The sequence below is a fragment of the Anopheles darlingi genome, chromosome X (assembly GCF_943734745.1).
Source record: "Anopheles darlingi chromosome X, idAnoDarlMG_H_01, whole genome shotgun sequence".
In the NCBI taxonomy this organism is placed as follows: Eukaryota; Metazoa; Arthropoda; class Insecta; order Diptera; family Culicidae; genus Anopheles; species Anopheles darlingi.
In genome coordinates, this window is record NC_064873.1 from 12,056,204 (window position 1) to 12,079,575 (window position 23,372).

Genomic DNA, 23,372 nt, shown 5'->3' on the forward strand with positions numbered 1-23,372 from the left:
CTACTAAAAGTGCATTCTTCGTTTTTCTCCATGTCACAAATTTTTAAGCAAAGAATTTGCATTAAAAATATTTTTTCTGCTGCGAATATACCAATGCGAATGGTACAGAATGTCTTTAGTGACGAAACTACGTCAATAAAAATTATTTACACTTGGTGGAAAGACTTCCAGGAGGGTCGGGAACGTTTTGAAGAGGAAGAACGCTCTAGACGACCACCAACGACAATCAATGCAGTTCACGTCCAATAAATCAAAGATTTGGTGTTGGAAAACCGTCGATTAACAACAAGAGACTTTGTTGATGATATTTGCATATCAAACATATCCGCTAATTACATTTGGAAGGATGTTTTTCATCTTAAGCGCGTCAGTGTGGGATCACGATAATGCACCATCTAACACTTCGTTGGTTTTCTGTGACTTTCTTGCCAATATTTTCACTCATATGGCTTCTGGCTATTAGACAAGCCCAAAATTACGTTCCGGGGACACTGTTTTGACACGATAGAGCAAATTCAAACCGCTGCGAAAAAGGTGCTGAAGGCCATTCCTAAAGACGACATTTTCGCGTGTTTAGAAAACTGGAAAATTAGTCGGCATAAGTGCATTGTGTCTGGGAGGGATTACATTGATGGCAAAAAAATTGATTTGGAAGAAAAATTAAGGAACTTACAAAATACATCCAATGTCACCTTACTTTTTGGACACAGTAGTATATATATACTACTAGCTGCCCCGATAGACTTCGTACTGTCTTTGATAGGTCGTGGGTTTATCGTAAACATGAACTTTAAAATTTCAGTAGATATAATTTTATCTATTCCATAATTTGGCAGTATTCGATTTATCAATGAACCAAATCAATAGCTAGGCCCGTTAGTGATGTTGGAAATAGAGATGCGACGTGCTTGTAAATATGAGCTGGAAAGTTAACATGATGTTTGCGTTTTAAGGCTTTGCCTTTCGGGCTAAATGACGTCATTTGGAACAACAAATTATATTTTCCCAAGTATTTTTAAAAAAAGTTTGACTTTAGTATTCGGCTTGCACATAGCTCGTTAAGTTCAAATGCTATGTATTTAATGGCATTACAATACGACACATTTGATCCATGTTTCCGGTATTCAGCTTAAGATGATCCATGTGACTATGTAACATGGCAGACTCAAACGTCGATCGATCAGATCGAGGGTCTTTCTTTTCTCTCGGACATTCTCGCTGATCATTCCAATCGCAAGTTGTTCTTGATAGATAGGATATGTTGGTATTGCTTTCTATTACTGTTCGGTTATTGCTGCTTTATATTTTTGTGCATGCAATTCCGACCGTTTACCATTCATAATCCGATACGATGAAAAATGTCAATGATAAGAGGCACGTAAATCAATAGTCGAAAATTAATATAATTCTTGATCAATTCAAATATTTCACAACTGAATAAGTTTTTGTTATTGGTTCATGTAAATTGATTTGTGAAAATTAAAGCAACTTCTTAATTAACTCATGACTTAACTAAACTTAAGAAATTGTTAAGTGTTGTAAATATTGACTTGGCCCGCGCTTGAGGTTGGTTTTTTAAATCCTCCAATCGTTTATTAATATAGTCTTTTATTAGTATAGTCTTTTAGTATAGTACAGGTTCGAGCGACTCTCGGAGCGATTAAAAGATCTCCAACTGCCTTGGTCGCGGGCCAGTTGAGAACTCCTCAATCGCTCTGCTCTCTCCTGCCGGTCAGCAAGTTCATCAGATAATTTATGGCACCGGTGGAGGGGTACCTTCTATAAATCCCACATTCCCCCCCGTACTTCTTCCCGGTGCCCTAGTAATTGCTCTGTCTTCTTCACCTAGCATTCCTACGCCTAATTGGCCAGGGTTGCCATCGATGCAGCGGTTGCTGCCTCCATCATCACACAGCGTACCAGGACCTAGTTGGCCACGGTCGCCGTTGTTGCGGCGGTTGCTGCTTTCTCCACGCAGCATCTCAACGCCTAGTTGGCCAGGGTGGCCATCGGTGCAGCGGGTGCTGCCTCCGTAATCACACAGCGTACCAGGACCTAGTTGGCCACGGTCGCCGTTGTTGCAGCGGTTGCTGCTTTCTGCACGCAGCATCTCAACGCCTAGTTGGCCAGGGTGGCCATCGGTGCAGCGGGTGCTGCCTCCATCATCACACAGCGTACCAGGACCTAGTTGGCCACGGTCGCCGTTGTTGCAGCGGTTGCTGCTTACTGCACGCAGCATCTCAAGGCCTAGTTGGCCGGGGTTGCCATCGGTGCAGCGGTTGCTGCCTCCGTCATCACACAGCGTACCAGGACCTAGTTGGCCACGGTCGCCGTTGTTGCGGCGGTTGCTGCTTTCTCCACGCAGCATCTCAACGCCTAGTTGGCCAGGGTGGCCATCGGTGCAGCGGGTGCTGCCTCCGTAATCACACAGCGTACCAGGACCTAGTTGGCCACGGTCGCCGTTGTTGCAGCGGTTGCTGCTTTCTGCACGCAGCATCTCAACGCCTAGTTGGCCAGGGTGGCCATCGGTGCAGCGGGTGCTGCCTCCATCATCACACAGCGTACCAGGGCCTAGTTGGCCACGGTCGCCGTTGTTGCAGCGGTTGCTGCTTTCTGCACGCAGCATCTCAACGCCTAGTTGGCCAGGGTGGCCATCGGTGCAGCGGTTGCTGCCTCCGTAATCACACAGCGTACCAGGACCTAGTTGGCCACGGTCGTCGTTGTTGCAGCGGTTGCTGCTTTCTGCACGCAGCATCTCAAGGCCTAGTTGGCCGGGGTTGCCATCGGTGCAGCGGTTGCTGCCTCCGTCATCACACAGCGTACCAGGACCTAGTTGGCCACGGTCGCCGTTGTTGCAGCGGTTGCTGCTTTCTGCACCCAGCATCTCAACGCCTAGTTGGCCAGGGTGGCCATCGGTGCAGCGGGTGCTGCCTCCATCATCACACAGCGTACCAGGACCTAGTTGGCCACGGTCGCCGTTGTTGCAGCGGTTGCTGCTTTCTGCACGCAGCATCTCAACGCCTAGTTGGCCAGGGTGGCCATCGGTGCAGCGGTTGCTGCCTCCGTAATCACACAGCGTACCAGGACCTAGTTGGCCACGGTCGTCGTTGTTGCAGCGGTTGCTGCTTTCTGCACGCAGCATCTCAACGCCTAGTTGGCCGGGGTTGCCATCGGTGCAGCGGTTGCTGCCTCCGTCATCACACAGCGTACCAGGACCTAGTTGGCCACGGTCGCCGTTGTTGCAGCGGTTGCTGCTTTCTGCACGCAGCATCTCAACGCCTAGTTGGCCAGGGTGGCCATCGGTGCAGCGGGTGCTGCCTCCGTAATCACACAGCGTACCAGGACCTAGTTGGCCACGGTCGCCGTTGTTGCAGCGGTTGCTGCTTTCTGCACGCAGCATCTCAACGCATAGTTGGCCGGGGTTGCCATCAGTGCAGCGGTTGCTGCCTCCGTAATCACACAGCGTACCAGGACCTAGTTGGCCACGGTCGTCGTTGTTGCAGCGGTTGCTGCTTACTGCACGCAGCATCTCAAGGCCTAGTTGGCCGGGGTTGCCATCGGTGCAGCGGTTGCTGCCTCCATCATCACACAGCGTATCAGGACCTAGTTGGCCACGGTCGCCGTTGTTGCAGCGGTTGCTGCTTTCTGCACGCAGCATCTCAACGCCTAGTTGGCCGGGGTTGCCATCGGTGCAGCGGTTGCTGCCTCCGTCATCACACAGCGTACCAGGACCTAGTTGGCCACGGTCGCCGTTGTTGCAGCGGTTGCTGCTTTCTGCACGCAGCATCTCAACGCCTAGTTGGCCAGGGTGGCCATCGGTGCAGCGGGTGCTGCCTCCGTAATCACACAGCGTACCAGGACCTAGTTGGCCACGGTCGCCGTTGTTGCAGCGGTTGCTGCTTTCTGCACGCAGCATCTCAACGCCTAGTTGGCCAGGGTGGCCATCGGTGCAGCGGGTGCTGCCTCCATCATCACACAGCGTACCAGGACCTAGTTGGCCACGGTCGCCGTTGTTGCAGCGGTTGCTGCTTTCTCCACGCAGCATCTCAACGCCTAGTTGGCCAGGGTGGCCATCGGTGCAGCGGGTGCTGCCTCCGTAATCACACAGCGTACCAGGACCTAGTTGGCCACGGTCGCCGTTGTTGCAGCGGTTGCTGCTTTCTCCACGCAGCATCTCAACGCCTAGTTGGCCAGGGTGGCCATCGGTGCAGCGGGTGCTGCCTCCGTAATCACACAGCGTACCAGGACCTAGTTGGCCACGGTCGCCGTTGTTGCAGCGGTTGCTGCTTTCTGCACGCAGCATCTCAACGCCTAGTTGGCCAGGGTGGCCATCGGTGCAGCGGGTGCTGCCTCCATCATCACACAGCGTACCAGGACCTAGTTGGCCACGGTCGCCGTTGTTGCAGCGGTTGCTGCTTTCTGCACGCAGCATCTCAACGCCTAGTTGGCCAGGGTGGCCATCGGTGCAGCGGGTGCTGCCTCCATCATCACACAGCGTACCAGGACCTAGTTGGCCACGGTCGCCGTTGTTGCAGCGGTTGCTGCTTTCTGCACGCAGCATCTCAACGCCTAGTTGGCCAGGGTGGCCATCGGTGCAGCGGTTGCTGCCTCCGTAATCACACAGCGTACCAGGACCTAGTTGGCCACGGTCGCCGTTGTTGCAGCGGTTGCTGCTTTCTCCACGCAGCATCTCAACGCCTAGTTGGCCAGGGTGGCCATCGGTGCAGCGGGTGCTGCCTCCGTAATCACACAGCGTACCAGGACCTAGTTGGCCACGGTCGCCGTTGTTGCGGCGGTTGCTGCTTTCTCCACGCAGCATCTCAACGCCTAGTTGGCCAGGGTGGCCATCGGTGCAGCGGGTGCTGCCTCCGTAATCACACAGCGTACCAGGACCTAGTTGGCCACGGTCGCCGTTGTTGCAGCGGTTGCTGCTTTCTGCACGCAGCATCTCAAGGCCTAGTTGGCCAGGGTTGCCATCGGTGCAGCGGTTGCTGCCTCTGTACGTTGGGTCTCAGAGCCTTGCTTCGCCATCCGCTCGATTATTGCGCAACGCGACATGTGTTGCGCTTTGTCAAGGCCACGTACGATCACAAAGCCATTGCGGAGAAGACCCTAAACCTTACAGCCGTCACCGATGCGTAGTCCGCCATCGCGATTCTCTCTCGGCTTCGCTTTGCACTGCAGCGACGCTCTCGTCGAGCGTGCACCTCTTATCACTCTCTGTGCGAGCTTCCGCGTCCTTTTGCTGTGCTAACCCGATCGCTGCTTGGTTTGCCGCTAGTTAATTTTGCAAGTTAACACAAGGTGCGCTTTTAATGAAAACATAACGGCTTTTTTCGAAAAGCTTAATGTCTTAGTACGGCTTTAATTGATTTCACCGCACACCACTTATCTTGACGCTTAGCGTCGAGGTGTCCGATGCGTAGTCCGCCATCGCGATTCTCCGTCCGCTCGCTTTTTCGCTCAGTCGACGCTCATGCCGAACGTTCACCTCTATCACTCCGTATGCGGGATACGGCGTCCTTGTGTGTTCGCGTTACTGGAGGTTTTCGTTTAGCTAAGCCACTTTTAGCGGTCCCCACTTTAATCACAACTGTTTGCCGTTTAATGCTTGCTTTTACGAAAAAACATAACGTCTTAAAAAAGGCTTTTACCGAAAAGCTTAACGTCTTAGTAAATGTTCACTTAATTTCACTTCACTTTGCTTCCACAACTTAATTTGAAGCTTAATTAGTTTTTAGTGATTTGGAGATCTTTTAATGTTGTAAATATTGACTTGGCCCGCGCTTGAGGTTGGTTTTTTAAATCCTCCAATCGTTTATTAATATAGTCTTTTATTAGTATAGTCTTTTAGTATAGTACAGGTTCGAGCGACTCTCGGAGCGATTAAAAGATCTCCAACTGCCTTGGTCGCGGGCCAGTTGAGAACTCCTCAATCGCTCTGCTCTCTCCTGCCGGTCAGCAAGTTCATCAGATAATTTATGGCACCGGTGGAGGGGTACCTTCTATAAATCCCACAGTTAAGAAAATTTGAACCAACAATAGACACACCAATAAAAAATGGTAACTTTTTGCAGCATTGCAGGTCCCATGGTTATCATTCCACCCTAGCCGGGCACCCTCCCCCCCTCTCTCTCTCTCTTTCTCTCTCTCTCTCTCTCTTTCTCTCTCTCTCTCACTCTCTCTCTCTCTCTCTCTCTCTCTTTCTCTCTCTCTCTCTCTCTCTCTCTCTCTCGTTCTTTTCTATCGTCTATCTAACCGCAACTATCTAACCTTCCCATCCCTCACTCTGCTCTGCAAGATGTACGGAATGGAGGGTGGTTATGGTGGATAGGTGAAAGAAGCAAGTAAAAGAGTATTAAGTGAATCCAATCGATTTAGAGACCATCAAAACCTAGGAAACGATACCCATATTGCCCTAGGACGTATTTTAAGAATTGGGGTTGTATGGAAGCTCCCCTTTCCCCTCATCCGATGTAGACCAAATTTTGTCCCATAGTTTCTCAGATGACCATCAACAATTGTGCAAGTTTCAATGGTATTCGGTTCATAACTCGCGGAGTAATGAATGTTTTTAACAATCAAGTGTTAGAGATAGGCATCAAGGAAGGTAGCGGGGGGTTTCTAACCATGCCTATAGCACTCACCGGCCCCAAGAACCCCCACATACCAAATTTGGAGTCAATCGGTCCAGTAGTTTCGGAGTCTATACCGGACATCCGGACAGACACATTCATTTTTATATATATAGATATAGATATGTATATATATATACTATATGTATATATATACTGGTCGATAAAATAGCAGCGCAAGTGCGATACACAAACTTGCGCGTTGTACTCGCTCACGATTACTTCTAATTAATTTTTATCACATCTGTTGGGTGCATTAGCGTCTGTGAAATGCGGTTTGGTGTTAATTTTAATTATCGATCGCTTAGGTATCAATATATAAGTATCTATTGCCAAAACCGTCTGGTTCAGGTTGGTCGATTAAATAGCAGCGCTAACGAAGAAGTCTTTTTTTTAGTGACGCGAGTTTTTTTTGTGAAATCGCAGTTGCACTACTGGGTAATGTGAAGAATTTGCGGGTTTTTACACTAGGTTTGAAACATCTAACGTAAGTTCAATTTTCAGTAAAATGGGGCGTTCAAAGCATTGAACGGTTGAAGACCGAAATGCGATAAAACGATTGATATCGGGAGGAAAGATGTTTCGGGAAGTGCAGGATATAATGTGCTGCTATGCGAAGAAAATAGCAAATGCACTGAAATGGAATTACACACCCGAAAGTCGTGGAAAAAAGTGCACAACAAGCGCACAAACTGATCGCGAGATAATCCGAACGGCGAAGAAAAGGCCACAAATTAGTTTTTTGGCATTGAAAAAAGAACTAAATTTGTCTATCAGCACATCAACGATAAGGAAACGTTTGAGGGAAGCAAATTTGTACGCCAGAGTGCCGAGGAAAATACCCTTGCTTAAACCAGGACACATTCAAAATCGAATGATGTTTGCCAAGTCCCGGGTCTATTGGCCACTTACCAAATGGAGGAATATTCTTTGGACTGATGAGAGCAAAGTGGAGTTGTTTGGATCTGGGGGACAGCGAAAGTTTGTGAGATGTCCCCCCCATTCTGGAACGAACCCCAAATTTACTGTAAACACAGTTAAATTTGGGGGAGCCAAGGTTATGGTATGGGGCTGTTCTCATAGAGCGGTGTAAGTCCCATTCACCGTATCGAAGGCATCATGAATGCTGTTGGATATGTCGATATCTTACAAAATATCATGCTACCATATGCGGAAACTGAATTGCCGCTAAAATGGGTCTTCCTACAAGACGATGACCCCAAGCACACCAGCAAACGTGCAAGAGCTTGGTTTCAAGAAAGAAAAATTGACGTAATGGAATGGCCCGCACAATCCCCCGATCTCAATCCGATCGAACATTTATGGACGGACATAAAAAGGGCTGTGAATACAGCAATGCCAAATGATTCTGAGCAGTTTTGGGCCGCAGTAAAGGCAGCATGGTACCAAATACCAACAAGCCGCTGCCAAAACTTAATAGCCGTGGCCACACGGGGCGAAAACTCTAGCGCAAACGAAAAAATTAATGCCAAAACATTTACGCTTGCCGTTTACATGCTGTCAAACGATTATAGGTCCGTGGAGCGTAAAACCTAGAGTAAAAGCTGTTTGCAAACGGAAGGGCTCGCAATATGTTCTATTTGTGGTTTACATTGATAGATAGTGATCATTGCTAGTGTGTTCAATCCTTTTCTTCCACAAAACGATTTTAATTTCCTCAACCCGGCCACGTAAACATATCGAAGCGTAAACGATTTGGCATTAATTTGTAAATTTGCGCGCAAATTTTCGCTCCGTGTGGCCACGGCTAATGGATTCGATGCCACGAAGATGTGCAGCCGTTATAAAACACAAAGGTCATGCTACTAAATACTGAGCACTTGTCAATGTTTTCTAATTGAAATCTAATAAAATTCGAATACAAATTTGGCTTTTTTGTTAATAAGAACTCGTTGAGTTTGTTAGCGCTGCTATTTAATCGACCAACCTGAACCAGACGGTTTTGGCAATAGATACTTATATATTGATACCTAAGCGATCGATAATTAAAATTAACACCAAACCGCATTCCACAGACGCTAATGCACCCAACAGATGCGATAAAAATTAATTAGAAGTAATCTTGAGCGAGTACAACGCGCAAGTTTGCCTATCGCACTTGCGCTGCTATTTTATCGACCAGTGCTGTATATATATATATATATTTTTTTTTTTTTCTGTCATGACGATGGAACATATAACCGAGAACCAATGTATTGGATGCTATAAATCGAACTCCGATGCACCATCCAGTATCAGGGGGATTTTCCGCTCGCTTGTCAACTTGGTTCGTTTGCGATTCCTCCATAGCCCTTCTTAGCGATACCAGTAATAAGAGACACGTCGAACCGCCACGAGATGCCTGACGTTGAAGGAAAATAGCGTTGTGGTGTACGAGCTGGCTGGCTGGAAACGAAACGGTGCGTAACGAGATGCTATAGCCCGTGGAATGTGACCCTCTACCCGCCATTTGCTGTTATCCCTTCCCCAAGAGGACTTTTGCGTCAACATTCCATTTACCACCGTACACATCTTTCGCTTTCTTGCGCTCTGCCCTGTGGCCTCGACTCACCGCCCTCGCACTCCACTCCCACACATTCCACACTCCTTTCTTCCTACAGAAGTCCCCAGAGAGGTTTTCTAAGGTCGTCGCGGATAAATTTGTTTTCATCGATCCCTGGAACGTTCGAACATCAAACAGATTGGGTCGTGCCCAACCGTGAAACGCCACCGAGTTTCATGAACACGATACATACTACCGACCATCACCGGCGACACAAGCACGGCTTATTTATTTTACGTTTACCTTCGCATTTGAAGCATATTTCCCCTCCTCACAATATTTCGGGTTCCGGAAGATGACAAATTATGCTTGATGGAGGTGCCAGGTGCTTGATAAATTTGTATAACCGATACTCGGCAGCTTTGCTCGGTGCTGCTGTGATTTAGTTAACCAAATATGGCTAAACCCTGGCCGAGCTTGGCGCCAATGGTGGAGTGGTGTTTCTCGACGTCTGATCCCCGGCTTCACCGTGCCAGAGCAGAGCATATCACAAGCATAACTTTTCAAGCCTCTCAGTGGCTCATGGATTGGAAAGTTGTGCAGTGGCTTTACCAAAACGCTGCGAACTTCCGCTCGGTTCGGCTCTGCTCCGAACACGTCCCTATGTGAGATAGTTTAATAGTCTTATGACCGCAGCCCCAACCAGAGGAATTCCGGCCAGAGTGTGAATGGGTCTTGATACCTTTTCGCTGATGGTACACCCACACCACATCGCAGTAACAAGCGGCAGCCAGCAGCAAGCCTTTCTGTAAAGTGAAAATGTATTCTTCGGCAAACCGGGTTGAGGTGCCCCTATGCTGCTCGTCAAACTCCCCCGCTCGCTGCTTGTGTAAATCAAGCCTAATTCCATTAAACTTACAGTTTACCGAATAATTAAGATTGATTAAACACTGTCTGAGGTTCTCATTCGCCCAGAGCAGAGTTAGGTGTTTCTCCAGCTGGCAGCTGGTGTACTTGGTGTGAAAGTTATTGTGAGAATGTTGTCACCTGAGCATCGAGGATGGTAGAGGACGCGATAAGCAGGATGCCGGAGACTAGTGATGGGATTTTTTTAAATATTGGAACGGATCGGAACCAGGTTCTTTAGCTTTCGGAACGGATCGTCGAACCTTGGTGCAAAGAACCTGTATGTGAGTACATGCCATGATGGAATCCCCCTCAAACATAATGAAACACATCATATTGCACGGCGCGCTGCGGTTCGACCCACGGCATGCTTTGGCTTATTATACCAGAAAGGTTCAGTTCCGGACCTGCTCTTTGTCTCAGTCTAGTCTGCGAATAAAGCATTCGCTTTTTCTAACTCACGCTGCCATCGGAACTGATGGTAAGCGTGAGTGAGATAAAATGAAGGCTTTGCTAGCCAACATTACTGAGACAACACAAAAGGTGCATCGCGTTCCGAAACGAATCTTCCTCGTATAGTGAGCCATAGCGTTGCATAATGAGCAGCAGCGAACGGTGCATACGGTTCGGATCGGCGTTGCCTCATACAATCAAAGGAGAGCGAGTAAAACAAAGCGAATGCGTTACTCGTCGAAAAGACTGAGACAAAGAGCGGGTCCGGAACAAAACCTTTTTGCCTTACTTACTTACTTATCCGGCGCTACAACCGACGAGCGGTCTTAGCCTGCCACAGAAGATTCCTCCACCGCTCGCGATGGAACGCCGTCGTCCTCCGAGTCGGTAGTCCTGCTATTCTGGCGTCAATGTCGATAGCGTCGCTCCATCTCGATTTGGGCCTACCACGCCCTCTCTGTCCATCCGGAAGGCCAAAGAAGACTTTACGGACTGGGTCGTCGTCTGCCATTCTCATGACATGCCCAGCCCACCGAAGCCGGGCGAGTCTCATGCACTGCGCGACAGTGAGATCGTCATACAACGCGTATAACCCGCGTTGTATCGACTTCTCCATCGTCCCTCCTCACACACGGGGCCAAATATCCTTCTGAGAACTCTCCTCACGAACGCGGATAAGAGGGCTTCGTCCGTTCTGGACAGTGTCCAAGTCTCAGAGGCGTATGCGAGCACCGGTACTATATACGTTGTATACAGTCCCAGCTTCGTCTTTCTCGACAGATTTCTTGAGTGAATTAGTTTCCGTGGGCTAAAGTTTTTTGCCATAGCGAGCAAAAATCCGGTCCGGAACGAACCTACCCCGTATAGTGAACCACTGCGGACGGTGCATCGCAGATCAGAATTAAACCTAATTCATATATAATGAGAAATAGTGAACGGATTGCAACCGTTCGAAATTTTTTTTAAAAAAAGGCGGGTAGAAATATGCGCTGACTACGGCTTGGTTAATCGCGCGGTTTTGATTCCAAAGAACCTGGATCGTTTCTTTTTTGAGAACGGTTCCATCACATTTTTTGTCGGAATGGATCGGTGCGAGTAGGTGCATCCGGGAACTCTCATCAATAGACGACGGTCGGTAGTAGATACACGTTAGCGTAAATCATCCACTTGGCTGGGGACGTGATTGATAAGCGAATATGCTATCCTAAAACAGCCTCTACCAGTGGCACATAAGCAGAAAAAACTCACACCAACGATTATCTCACGGTTTGCCTTCTTTTATATTAAAATGTTCGTTTGCTTCTATCCTATAACCGAACTTCTTGAAAAATGTTCTTCTAGTATCTAGATGTTTGTTTCGTTTGCTCCTCTTCACAGAAGAATCCCTAACGTGTAACGTGTGTGATCGGTCATTCCATTGCCGCCGACAGCTGGCGTCTCATCAGCAGAAGAAACGCCATTTTGGGTAAGTAGTTTCCTTTTCATTGAATGCGCATTAGTATTAGGTTGTTTTATAAATAGTTTTTACAACTACTTAGCTGTACTATTTTAAATAAAAAGTTGGTACCACTTTTTTCGAGCTTAGAATTCAAGAAGATTAATTAATGATACGTGCTTGTGTTCGACTTTCGTTCCATTCTTATCGATGATGGTTAGCACGAAAAAGGATCGATTTCATAGAGTTTAAGAAGCAAACAGCAAAGCTTCAAAGCGGTTTGTCAAATGGATCTCTGTAAATTCATTTGCTTCCCAAATATCAGGCTGTTTTACGGACCAAAGACACTTTACACGACGTCTGCCTATTTTTTGTTGGTCTTTTTTCAACCTATTTACTGCTATATGATGATTTACGATTATCTGTTATATCATATTCATCTGTTCTGTTCCTTTTGTGCAGATGTAGCGGTTGCGATAGTCTGTTTCCCACGTTGATGCTATTGGAGCACCACAAGGAGGAGTTCGAACACTGGAGCGACTATGAGGACAACGAGCGACTACCATGTTGCCGGCGTAACCGTCTCGATGACGAAGACCACACAGATACCGAGACTGCAACGAGTGAAGCGGAGAGCGAAGACCTAGAACGGCTGCTCTAAATGTTAGAACCAGGACCAGCAGGTCACCTTCGGGATTGCAATATTTGGGATCAAATGCCAATACAAAAGTTCTGCAGAATGAGAATACCATTATTGATAGTCCTAAATTGTTTGAACCATTCGATTGGGGAAATGCAACTGTCGCATGGTAAAAACCCGCTATTAGCACCCACTCTCACGGAGCACTCAAAAATTCATCCATTTGGTGGCAGGGTTGAATCATTAGCTAACGTTAAAGAAACGGGTGATCGGGTAACGCAACCGAAAAAAATCGCTGTTTTACTATTAAAATGTAGCTTTTCCACCCCTTCCTCCTTCCCTAATGCATTTAGTTACGTTTCCACATATTTTTATGCAGGTTTAATTATCAAAAAAGTGTTAATTAACGATATTTTTGGTCACTCAGTAACTTATCATCAGTGGGGGGCCTATTTCTTTGTTTGTTTGAGTTTTGTAAATCATTCTACCTATAGTTTTAACTTAACATTGCATGTATTGGGCCTACAATAGAGCGTAAAGCGCGTAATCAGAAGACCAATCACAACTTAACGCGACAAATAGTTGCATTTACCCGATCACCCGTTTCTTTAACGTTAGCTAATGATTCAACCCTGCCACCACGGTTGAATTTTTGAGCGCTCCGTGAGAGGGGGTGCTAATAGTGGGTTTTTACCATGATTTTGATGCTTGTGGTATCTATCGGATAAAGGCAAACAAAAACTCAAAAAAACATTTTTTACTGACAAGTAACTAGCCAAGTAAGGAAGAAATAATCAAGAGCGGTTGAGCTAATGATTCACACTATATACGGGCTACTAGAAATACCTGCAGACAATCACAATGCCATCGCCAAAAAACTATGTGCTATGGTTTTGGTTGATGCGAGTTGTTCAGTTTTTGTATTGACTACTGGTGCACCGCTCAACGAGGTAGGTATGCAAAGAGCTAAATTGCCATTTGTTTAATGCTATTATAGGGTATCCGGATTTGTATAACAGCATGTATAGCCTCACCTGCATACGACATTTCTCTAAACGTGATCAAAACTCGTAGTACGGAATTGATAAATTGAACAAATCGAGAATCGAGCAAAGATCAAGAGTAGGACAACACTCGGGAAGAAAGTAAAACGCAAATTGGATGATTTGAAACTTAGTTACTTCTGAAAACTATAATCCATATTTAGATGCAGAACGTAATACACGATTATACATTATCATATGTACGACAGATACAGTGGTGTTCGAATTAATAAGAGCAAAACTTTGATTTCACTTGTACGGCTCATATCTAGTTTTTGTAAAGGATTTAGGGCCAATTCTGATTTTTTCATTAATGTACTAGTAATAACGAAGAGAAATGGCTCAAATGGTTATCAGTGCAGCCTTTGTTTATCGATCAAGACAGTCGTTTGATAAACAGTGCTAAATCTGGTTGTTCGAAATAATAAGAGCCCAAATCGGAAAAGATACTTTATCAGTCTCTCTGTTGCACAAAAGCCATCCAACGGTATATTTCTGTTGCTAATTGAAATGTAGATGATGTTTAAAGATTTTTTTCATAAATAGGACCATTGAATTTTCCGTAGTTTTCAATTAAGATGGGCAGAGCGAAGCATACCGCGCCTGAGGAACGAGAGCACATCAAACGGTTGATTGAAAGTGGAAAAACGTATCGCGAGGTGCAGGAAATAATGCAGTGTTCTTCGTCAAAGGTTACCAACGCACTCCGGTGGCTACCACAGGCTGAAACTCGTGGTAGAAAATGAGCAACGACCGCCCATACCGACCGTCATATGGTTCGTGTTGTGAAAAAAATCCTTTTGCGACCTCACGTGTTTTGAAACAGGATTTGAACCTGTCAATAAGCACTGCAATCATTCGTAAAAGGTTGATAGAAGCCAAACTGCCAGCTCGGAGGCCCAGAAAAGTGCTCCTGCTTATAGCGCGGAACATTCTTAATAGATTGAATTTCGCGAAATCACACAACAATTGGCCGGTCGAGAAATGGCGCAATATTTTGTGGTCAGATGAAAGTAAAATCGAACTGTTTGGCTCCAGTGGTAAAGACAGCATGTACGCCGCCCCCCAGGGGGCGAATTACTTCCGCAGTACACGGTAAAAACCGTTAAGTATGGTGGTGGCAAACTGATGATATGGGGTTGTTTTTCTTACTATGAAACTGGGCCAATATTTCGTATCCCAGTAATCATGGATTCGCGAGGATATGTGAACATGTTGGAAAATGTTCTTCTTTCATATGCCGAGGAAGATATGCCGCTTAAATGGATCTTCCAGTAGGAAAACGGTCCAAAACGCACAAGCAGGCGCGCCAAAGCATGGTTTACCGAGAAACATATTGATGTCTTAGATTGGCCGGCACAATCTCCCGACCTCAATCCAATTGAAAACTTATGGTGTGACATTAAAAAAGCCGTTTATGATGCCAAACCATCAAATGCGCAAGAATTGTGGACCACAGTTCGCCAAATCTGGGAAAATATCCCCGAATCAAAATGTCGAGCATTGGTTGCCTCTATGCCACGTAGATGTGCTGCTGTAATAAAAAAAAAGGGGTGCACTACAAAGTACTGATGTTTGCAATAAGTATTATGGAAGGAATAAATCGTTTTCCTTTATTTTTGTGCATGTTTTTGTAACATTTATGTTTTGCTCTTATTATTTCGAACACCCCTCATATCGAAAATTATTTTTTTCTATATTATAATTCATCATTACAGAACAAAATATAGCTCACTGTTCTGATATTTCAAGAGGGATTCCAACTGTAGCGAAAATTGGAATATAAAAATCATGTAACTCACGTAATCACGATTTTTTCGCGTTTAAAGGCCCGCTCTTATTAATTCGAACACCACTGTATGTACTACTGTGTCCAAAAAGTAAAGTGACACGGCATTCAAATTTGCCCGCGTAAATGGATGTCGTTAATTTTGTATTTTTTATAGGTTTTCAGCACTGTTATTGATAACCATGACAAGTTTCACGTCAAAATATTCACTAGTGTTTGAGATACGTATTATTTTGTGAAGTACTAAAAGTGAATTCTTCGTTTTTCGTCATGTCGACTGTTTTTAAGCAAAGAATATGCATTAAAAATATTTTTTCTGCTGCGGGTACACCAATGCGAATGGCATAGAAAGCCTTTGGTGATGATACAGGGTTACTGACATGAAGTGTTACCTATTCAAAGCACCATAACTTTTTTGTATGTAGTTATTTTTTAGTGATTTCAAAGACAAAATTGTTTGAGGATAATCAAAATTTCAGAATCCATTCACTTTAGTCCGATGCGGCCACGTTTATCTTAACTACAGCCTTCAAAAAGTCCAAACACGAGTTGCATGTTGCACGAATGTAATCTTGTAGTATTTTGGCCCATTCTCGTACAATCGATTTCTTCAGCGCATCCATAAAGGCTTATTTTATAGTCCTCATCTTGCTCTACAATATGGACCAGATGAAATAGTCCTTCGCATTTGCGTATGGCAAATTCGAAATCTGTTGTGTGGACGAAATGAAATGTGGAACATGATTTTTTAACCATTCTTGGTTCACATGAGCTTTATAAGAGGGTGCTGAGTCTTGTTGGAACGTCCATGGTCTACGACCGAAATGTTTACGTGTCCACGGCTCTAAAGCAGCTTCCAAAACATTTTCTCGATAATATTTCGCATTCACTTTGACACCAGGCTCGATGAAAACAATTTGAGAGCGTCATCAGCGGTCACTACGGCGCAAGCCAGTTTTTGTTATGGGAAATTGCTACGAGTGCCTGTATGTAGGCTCAAATTCTCGTCTGAATGTTCGGTCAAGTAAATTCGACCGTTTAGAGAGTTTGTGAACTGCCAATCGGGAATTTTTTTTCATCAGAGAACGCAATGTTTGAAAATTCTCAACGTTCGTGCAAGCGCATAAACTCCTTTACTTGATCGTACCAAACTTTTTTTTTGATACGGTGTAAGGTCATGCCATGTTTAGAATTTGAAAGACCTTTGTTTAAAGCTCAATTTGAAGTATTGCTCGATTGATTCGAGCTAAAATTCACTTCTCTACATCCTTTTGAGTGACGCTGCGAAGTGAAATTCTTTCAATTCCCATCATAACTTCACCCATTTTTTTTCGATGTTGCGGTTTTTCTTGGTCCGCTTTCAAAGCGTTTTGCAATGCTACCAGTATCATTGTAACGTTTTATGGTGCGATAAACGAACATCTTCTTCACTTTAAGGTGACTAAGCTCTCGAACAATAGCTGGTTGTGATTTTCCAGCAATTACGGAATTACGTTTTAACTCCATATCGATAAAAAAAATGTTAACGCAAATCTGAGACCCAAATGCTTTTAGTAACTTGTAAATACTACATTGCACTGTCATTAGTACAATTTTGAGTTTCTGACATGAGCGGTTTGAGAGATACAGTAGTTTGAATTTGGTAACACTTCATGTCAGTAACCCTGTACTATGTCAAAAACAATATTTTCGGGTGGTGTAAAAACTTCCAGCAGGGTCGGGAACGTTTTAAAGAGGAAGAACACCCTCGACGACCACCAACGTCAATCGATGCAGCTCTCGCCCAAAAAATCAAAGATTTAGTGTTGGAAAACCGTCGATTAACAACAAGAGACTTTGCTGATGATATTGGCATATCAAATATATACGCTAATTACATTTGGAAAGATGTTTTTCATCTCAAGCGCGTCAGCGCTCGATCACGATAATGCACCATCTCACACTTCGTTTGTTTTTTGCCAACATTTCAATAAAACCGTATGGGCCTGATTTGGTTACATTTGGCTTCTGGCTATTGGGCAAGCCCAAAATTTCGTTCCGGGCACACTGTTTGGCACGATAGAGCAGATTCAAGCCGCTGCGGAAAAGGTGCTGAAGGCCATTCATAAAGACGAAATTTTCGCGTGTTTAGAAAACTGGAAAATTAGTCGGCATAAGTGCATTGTGTCTGGGAGGGATTTCTTTACTCACAAAAAAAATATTTGCAAGAAAATTAAGGAATTTTCAAAATAAATCTAATGTTATCTTATTTTTTGGACACAGTAGTATGTATTATAAATACATAAATATATGTGGAAGGTAAAAATTCTCAATCTACGTTTGATTATTATAGACTATGAATTTTGAAATAAGTAGCATGTTCGTTCTGTGGAAGATGATTGTATCTAACTTTTATTGATATACTGTATCGCTTGTTATATTTCATCGATTTGCATCACATGGGTTGGAAGGCGACACGTCTATCTAATCGAAGATTTTTGTCTAACAGCGAACATTTTTATTCCAAGAAGATGTTTAATAGATGGGTATAATGTATGATCGTTGGTCTGTCGACCACGTTTCATATTTACTATTTGGTGCTCTCGTTTCAGGTTCACTGTTCTACTCCATATTTTCATTCATGTTGTCTCTTAACGTTTGAAACCACCCTTGTTCCTGCCACATGAAAATGCCAACGCACTATCCCTTTAAATTCCGAAAATAAAATATTCTACTCCACTTGTCTCATTCCTATTATTAATATTCACTCTTATTCCTCGTGCGGCCCCCAGATGTATTGGCGATGCCGACCTACCCTCTGTTTAGACAAAAAAAAGAAAATTCTGATTCGCTGAGCGGAGATTGAAAAAAGAAAGCGAGTGTGATGGGTGAGATGAAGATGTCTGGAAAAACAAAACATTCAAACTAATTTCGGTATAACCAAACTAAAGTTTTGTTCAAACATCCGGTTCAGGCATCTTTCATTTTTGGCCTTGTTCAGTGGCTCAGTCTTACCCTGAACGTTACTTTTACTACTGACCTGACTTCCGTCGTTGAAAACTCAAAACAAATACGAAACGGAAAATTAGCTAGGGCAAGACATTCACAGTAATAATTTCTCTCTTAACCAAACTCATCTTAATCGTACTCGTGTGATGATTCTCTTTTGCTTATCAAATTTTCGCGTTCCTCGGCATCAACGTGAGAATCGACTAACGTTGCGGTCGTTACTGAAACCGAAAGTGGCTGCGAACGATTTGTTACCTTGCCAATTCCTTCGCTTAAACCGGAATGTGTTAGACTGTAATGAGTATAAGGTAGAATGAAAGATTCATAAATATTTTGGGTAAGATAGTCCCGTAACTAATGGTAACTTGCATTTCAACTGCATCGTCGTCGTGATCGTCTTCATCATCGAAATCGTCGCCACCGTGCACGGAAAAGTAAGGATGTTGAGAAACGGGACGAAATTTGTAACCCGTCAGAACAAAGAACACGTAGGTGGCCATCTCCTTGAACATCTCGTCCAGCCAAGCATATTGGAAGGCAACTGTGATCTATCGAGGAGGAAATCATGTTATTTTACTATTCTCAATGGATGAGCGCCTTTACCTTCAAGAGAATAACGATGATCCGCGTGAAATAGATATAACAAACAATCATTATATAAAACTGGCGGAATAGCTTTAATTTTCGAAGATTGATGGCGGCCTTGCCATCGGTTCCTGCGGCCTCCTGGAGGTGGCGAATGGACCACACGACTGGGAAAAGGATCGCACCGCAGCATAACAGATCAACCAGGACAAAAATATCACTCCATGTCCCGTACTCTTTGTCACCCTCATCGCTTTCGGCCATGATAATCTCAGCAACATTAGCAAGCACCTGCAGTGGTATAATGATCATGAACAGCTTTTTGTCCTTATCAGCCAGTATGTGCTTGATGAAAGTCCAGCCAGTTCCAATTAGCACTATAGTGATAATCAGTACCGCACCCTTGAGCCTGAAACGATTGAACGACGGTTTTTAACTGGTATACGGAATATGTATGCTTCGTAAAGCCTACTTACAAATAAGTGATGTAGAAGAGTATTGCCCAAGCTTCTACGTGTTCACCTTGTACCTCAATGTAGTGATAGTTAATAGAGTGGAATAGCAGTGATAAGGATTTCAGGAACACCAACACACCCATGAGGTAGTGTATCTTGAAAACAGGTTGTTTACTTTTACGTAGAATAAACACCCAAAATAGACCGGACAGGAAGAATAGGACAGCCATCATAAAATAAAGCGCCGGGAGCGGCATTTCACCCGCCGATAAGTAGTTGCCACTGTTACGTTCCTCGATGTCTACGTTGAAGTTTAATTCATATAGTGTGCTGGGTGCGTAGTTTGGGCAACTGTGGAAGTATAAGTTATACAGTCCTTCTTCTTGCTTAGTAGCCACGTAAATAGCAAACTAAAAATAGTAACAGATCGCGTTTTTTTTTTACAAACATAGCTCACCCATTTTGCTGCGTTGGTCCACACTGTCACTTGTTGATGGACACCTACCTTAAAACTGTAATACTTAAACGTATCTTCACCTTCCTTAACATCGAGTGAAAGCGTTAGTTTACTGCAAATTTTTGCCGCACTCTTGCCAGAAACCATGTCTTGGTCTAAATTATCGTTTGGTTGACTTCGCCGTCGCCGTCGCTGCATGTAGACAAACTTTGCATCGCTCATAGATACAAGAGATTGGCGTTTTGATCGTAAAGCTGGCACTCCGCTGCTGTCTTTGTAAAGGTGTATGTTTTGCCAGTCATTTGAGCAACTCACATTAACACTGAGGATGATACATATCAAGGTAATCGATACGAATTCTGTTGCCTTCATTCGATGGGTTCATTCTGCGATCACTTACACATTTTGTTTCAGGTCCATCTTGAAAAATACGATTGGTCCATTGCTCTGTGCAGTCACTGGTTCCGTAAGGATACATTTGTCTTGATGTGCGTCAAGGTATGGGTTCATTGCATCGGACATGGTTTTGTCCAGCGACAGCCCAAACTGAGCGAAAATTTCACAACAGCGAAATGCATAGTGAATGCAAACATTATTAGAATTTCGTGAGAACTAAAAGCTAGCCAAACTTACCAAATTGTTTTCCATACCATCACCAACGCGGAAATTAGATACCTGAACATTTAATACTCCACCAGCGTAGAATCCAAATGTGCTAAGTAGGATATACCGCCGGTAATCGTTCTGCGGAGTAAAGAAGCAATAGATACGGCGACGATTGAAGAAAACAAAACACTATCTATCGATAGTCTATTTCGAGTAACTTACCCGAACTTCCAGGTGATGGCGCCGGGCGACTGCTATTGTAGACAAGACAATCACAACCAAGCCACTTACGACCAAAGACCGCTGACTTCCGAACCAACGCATTGCGGGCGACAGGGAAGCTGGAGCTACTGGTAGCAAGGACATCAAAAGTCGGGCCAGACATAAAAGCAGAGAACGTTTATCAATAAAGTATCCTAGCCGACTTGCTTCGTATTTCACATACTGATAGCGCTTGGTTGTCAACCCCCGATCGGTATCAAATTGACGGATTTATAACCAATTATATTATATTTCCTCTATCGTGGCTATACGAGAACGAGCAAGTGCTTTTATCGGAAAGAATCTTCTGCTACATCAATATGACAACTCAGACTCAGCAAAAAATATTGGTGTTTTGTTTTTCTTTCCCCACTACACCAATTACCCGGGTAACCAAATGGAATGCTTTTGAAAAAAAAAAAATCTTGTACCATGCCTAACATTACAAAAAAGCTCTGATGTTCGACTTTGTACTAGTTTGACATGTGGCTTCGGAGTGATGAGAGTTCGGCTTTGTACAAGTTGACCCATGAATATAAACGTAAACGGATGAACTTCTGGAAAGCTTTTAAAAGGCGTGGCCAAAAGTTTTCGGTAAAAGACTGAAACCCCGCAAACCATGAGCCGTGGCCACACGGGGCGAAAACTCTAGCGCAAACGAAAAAATTAATGCCAAAACGGTTTCGCTTAACCCTTACACGCTGTTAAACTTTTATACGTCCGCGGACTTTTTCGCTGAACCCTTGACGCTATCGAACGCTTTATTTACGAAAATGTAGGTTCTTTTCGTATTGTTTTTGCATTTTTAATATAAATATAACAGCAACAGCAACAAAATCGTTAAAAACTGCAAAATTTATTCGGAAATCAACTTCAGCGGCCAAAACACAGATGAAAACAATACGTTTGACATTTCGGCATAAATTTTCGGGGTTTTACGCCTGCCACACTAAGCGAAAACATTTTCGCATTAATGTGCAAATTTGCGCGCAAATTTTCGCCCCGTGTGGCCACGGCTATGGAATTCATGATTTCGTATGTTCACTGTAGGAGTGAGCGCGACGTCCGATGAAACAGCGCTATACAAAAGCGCCATTTGCAGATTTGTGTGTGAGCGCGAACGAGATGGCTGATGAGACGGCAATACTTTCGGCCGCGTTCATCGGCGCCATCATGATTCCGCTTGAAACGCGCCGAACTTTGTTCGAATCTGGATGCGACACCGTGATTTGATTTACCTTTTTTGGCAGAATTACCGCGATTTCCGACAATAAAAGCGCATGAAATGGTCGTACGATAATGGTAGACCTTGTCGCGAACTAATTTGATCTGCTTTTCAGTCAACTTTAGCCGTTTTATCTATTGCACCGCAGCTGTTCGCATTCAATAGCCGTGGCCACACGGGGCGAAAACCCTAGCGCAAACGAAAAAATTAATGCCAAAACGGGTTCGCTTAACCCTTACACGCTGTCAAACTTTTATACGTCCGCGGACTTTTTCGCTGAACCCTTGACGCTATCGAACGCTTTATTTACGAAAATGTAGGTTCTTTTCGTATTGTTTTTGCATTTTTAATATAAATATAACAGCAACAGCAACAAAATCGTTAAAAACTGCAAAATTTATTCGGAAATCAACTTCAGCGGCCAAAACACAGATGAAAACAATACGTTTGACATTTCGGCATAAATTTTCGGGGTTTTACGCCTGCCACACGAAGCGAAAACATTTTGGCATTAATGTGCAAATTTGCGCGCAAATTTTCGCCCCGTGTGGCCACGGCTAATGAAACAGCCGCAAGAACATGCATTTTTCCATGTTTCTAGCCTCATTCCTTCGTCAAAAAGGATTGCATGATGTACATGTACAAATCTACAACATTTTTCCTGATTATCCGAGTACATTTACCTGCAACAATTTGCCACAAAAGGGCGAGGAACAGAGCTGTTTTTCTTAACATAAAAGAGACGGGAATGATGATCCGTTTCTTCGCACTGTTTGTCACGGCTGTAACGAAGCAGATCATCATCGATGCACCGGCCAGGATATGAAAACGGCGTTAGAAAATATCCGCCCTAGAAGAGCTAGGCAGTGATGAAAACGCAGCGCGATCTCCGCCCACGACAGCAAGAAAAGACGCGAGCGTTTCTTGCGTGGGCGAGAGTTGGGAAAGGGGCGAAGATGTCCATCTTCACAACATTTGAAAGGGTTAAGAGTGGAGCGGGAAAATGGCTAAAACCAATGGATGTTTTTGCATGCTTGTGCAGTTGTCCAATCAGAAGAGAACAACAAAACAGCAGCAGAACAATCGGCAACAGCATCCGGTGCCAAGCACGAAACGCAGAATGCAGAACAAGGGCAACAATCAGCGCAGGATGTAGGAACAATGGGGGGAGGAGGGGTTTGTAGCGAGGAGAGCGTGTGCACCAAGGTGTTTACTACGCGTTGGTGATAGCCACCGAAAAGGGCGTTGTCGATGCAGCTAACAGCAGAAGAAAACGATCGCGAATTGGTCGTGTGTTGCCGCATTTTGATAGGCGGAAAACATGCTCAAGAATGGCTGAGTTTTGTGCTCAAAACGGCATCTTTTAATGTTGCATATTCCTGGGAAAACCA

The 23,372-nt window shown here is 44.5% G+C and overlaps 2 protein-coding genes across 4 annotated transcripts in view; one reads left to right on the forward strand and one right to left on the reverse strand.

Annotated features, from left to right (window-relative positions):
- The window catches only part of LOC125948982 (uncharacterized), a 25,142-nt gene extending 10,984 nt beyond the window's left edge, over positions 1-14,158 (forward strand). The window contains exons 3-4 of the mRNA XM_049675567.1: positions 11,875-11,962; positions 12,395-14,158. Of these exons, the coding sequence (XP_049531524.1) occupies positions 11,875-11,962; positions 12,395-12,593 (287 nt within the window). The 3' untranslated portion in view covers positions 12,594-14,158. The remainder of the gene's footprint in view (positions 1-11,874; positions 11,963-12,394) is intronic.
- Positions 14,159-17,682: 3,524 nt separating this feature from the next.
- Positions 17,683-21,089, reverse strand: LOC125948804 (protein GPR107). Of its 3 annotated transcripts, none has more exons than XM_049675248.1 (9): positions 20,941-21,089; positions 20,718-20,842; positions 20,523-20,633; positions 20,290-20,435; positions 19,938-20,211; positions 19,454-19,842; positions 18,996-19,386; positions 18,762-18,940; positions 17,684-18,684 (listed from the first exon to the last, which is right to left on the reverse strand). In XM_049675248.1, the coding sequence occupies exons 2-9, from the start codon at positions 20,817-20,819 to the stop codon at positions 18,522-18,524; spliced, it is 1,755 nt and encodes a 584-aa protein (XP_049531205.1). In that variant the 5' UTR covers positions 20,820-20,842; positions 20,941-21,089; the 3' UTR covers positions 17,684-18,521. The 3 variants fall into 3 exon arrangements, with proteins under 3 accessions (XP_049531197.1, XP_049531205.1, XP_049531214.1); XM_049675257.1 differs by having other exon boundaries at positions 20,718-20,845; positions 20,941-21,083; XM_049675240.1 differs by lacking the exon at positions 20,941-21,089 and having other exon boundaries at positions 17,683-18,684; positions 20,718-20,861.
- Between the last annotated feature and the right edge of the window lie 2,283 nt (positions 21,090-23,372).

Bases quoted from the DNA above. Each gene is read 5' to 3' on its own strand.
- LOC125948804 (XM_049675240.1), bottom strand. From the start codon at position 20,861: ATGTCCTTGCTACCAGTAGCTCCAGCTTCCCTGTCGCCCGCAATGCGT. The intron at 19,387-19,453 runs GTAAGTAGGCTT...CAATCGTTTCAG, and splicing joins CTCTTCTACATCACTTATTT to GCTCAAGGGTGCGGTACTGA. The intron at 18,685-18,761 runs GCAAGTTACCAT...TACTCATTACAG, and splicing joins GACGACGATGCAGTTGAAAT to TCTAACACATTCCGGTTTAA.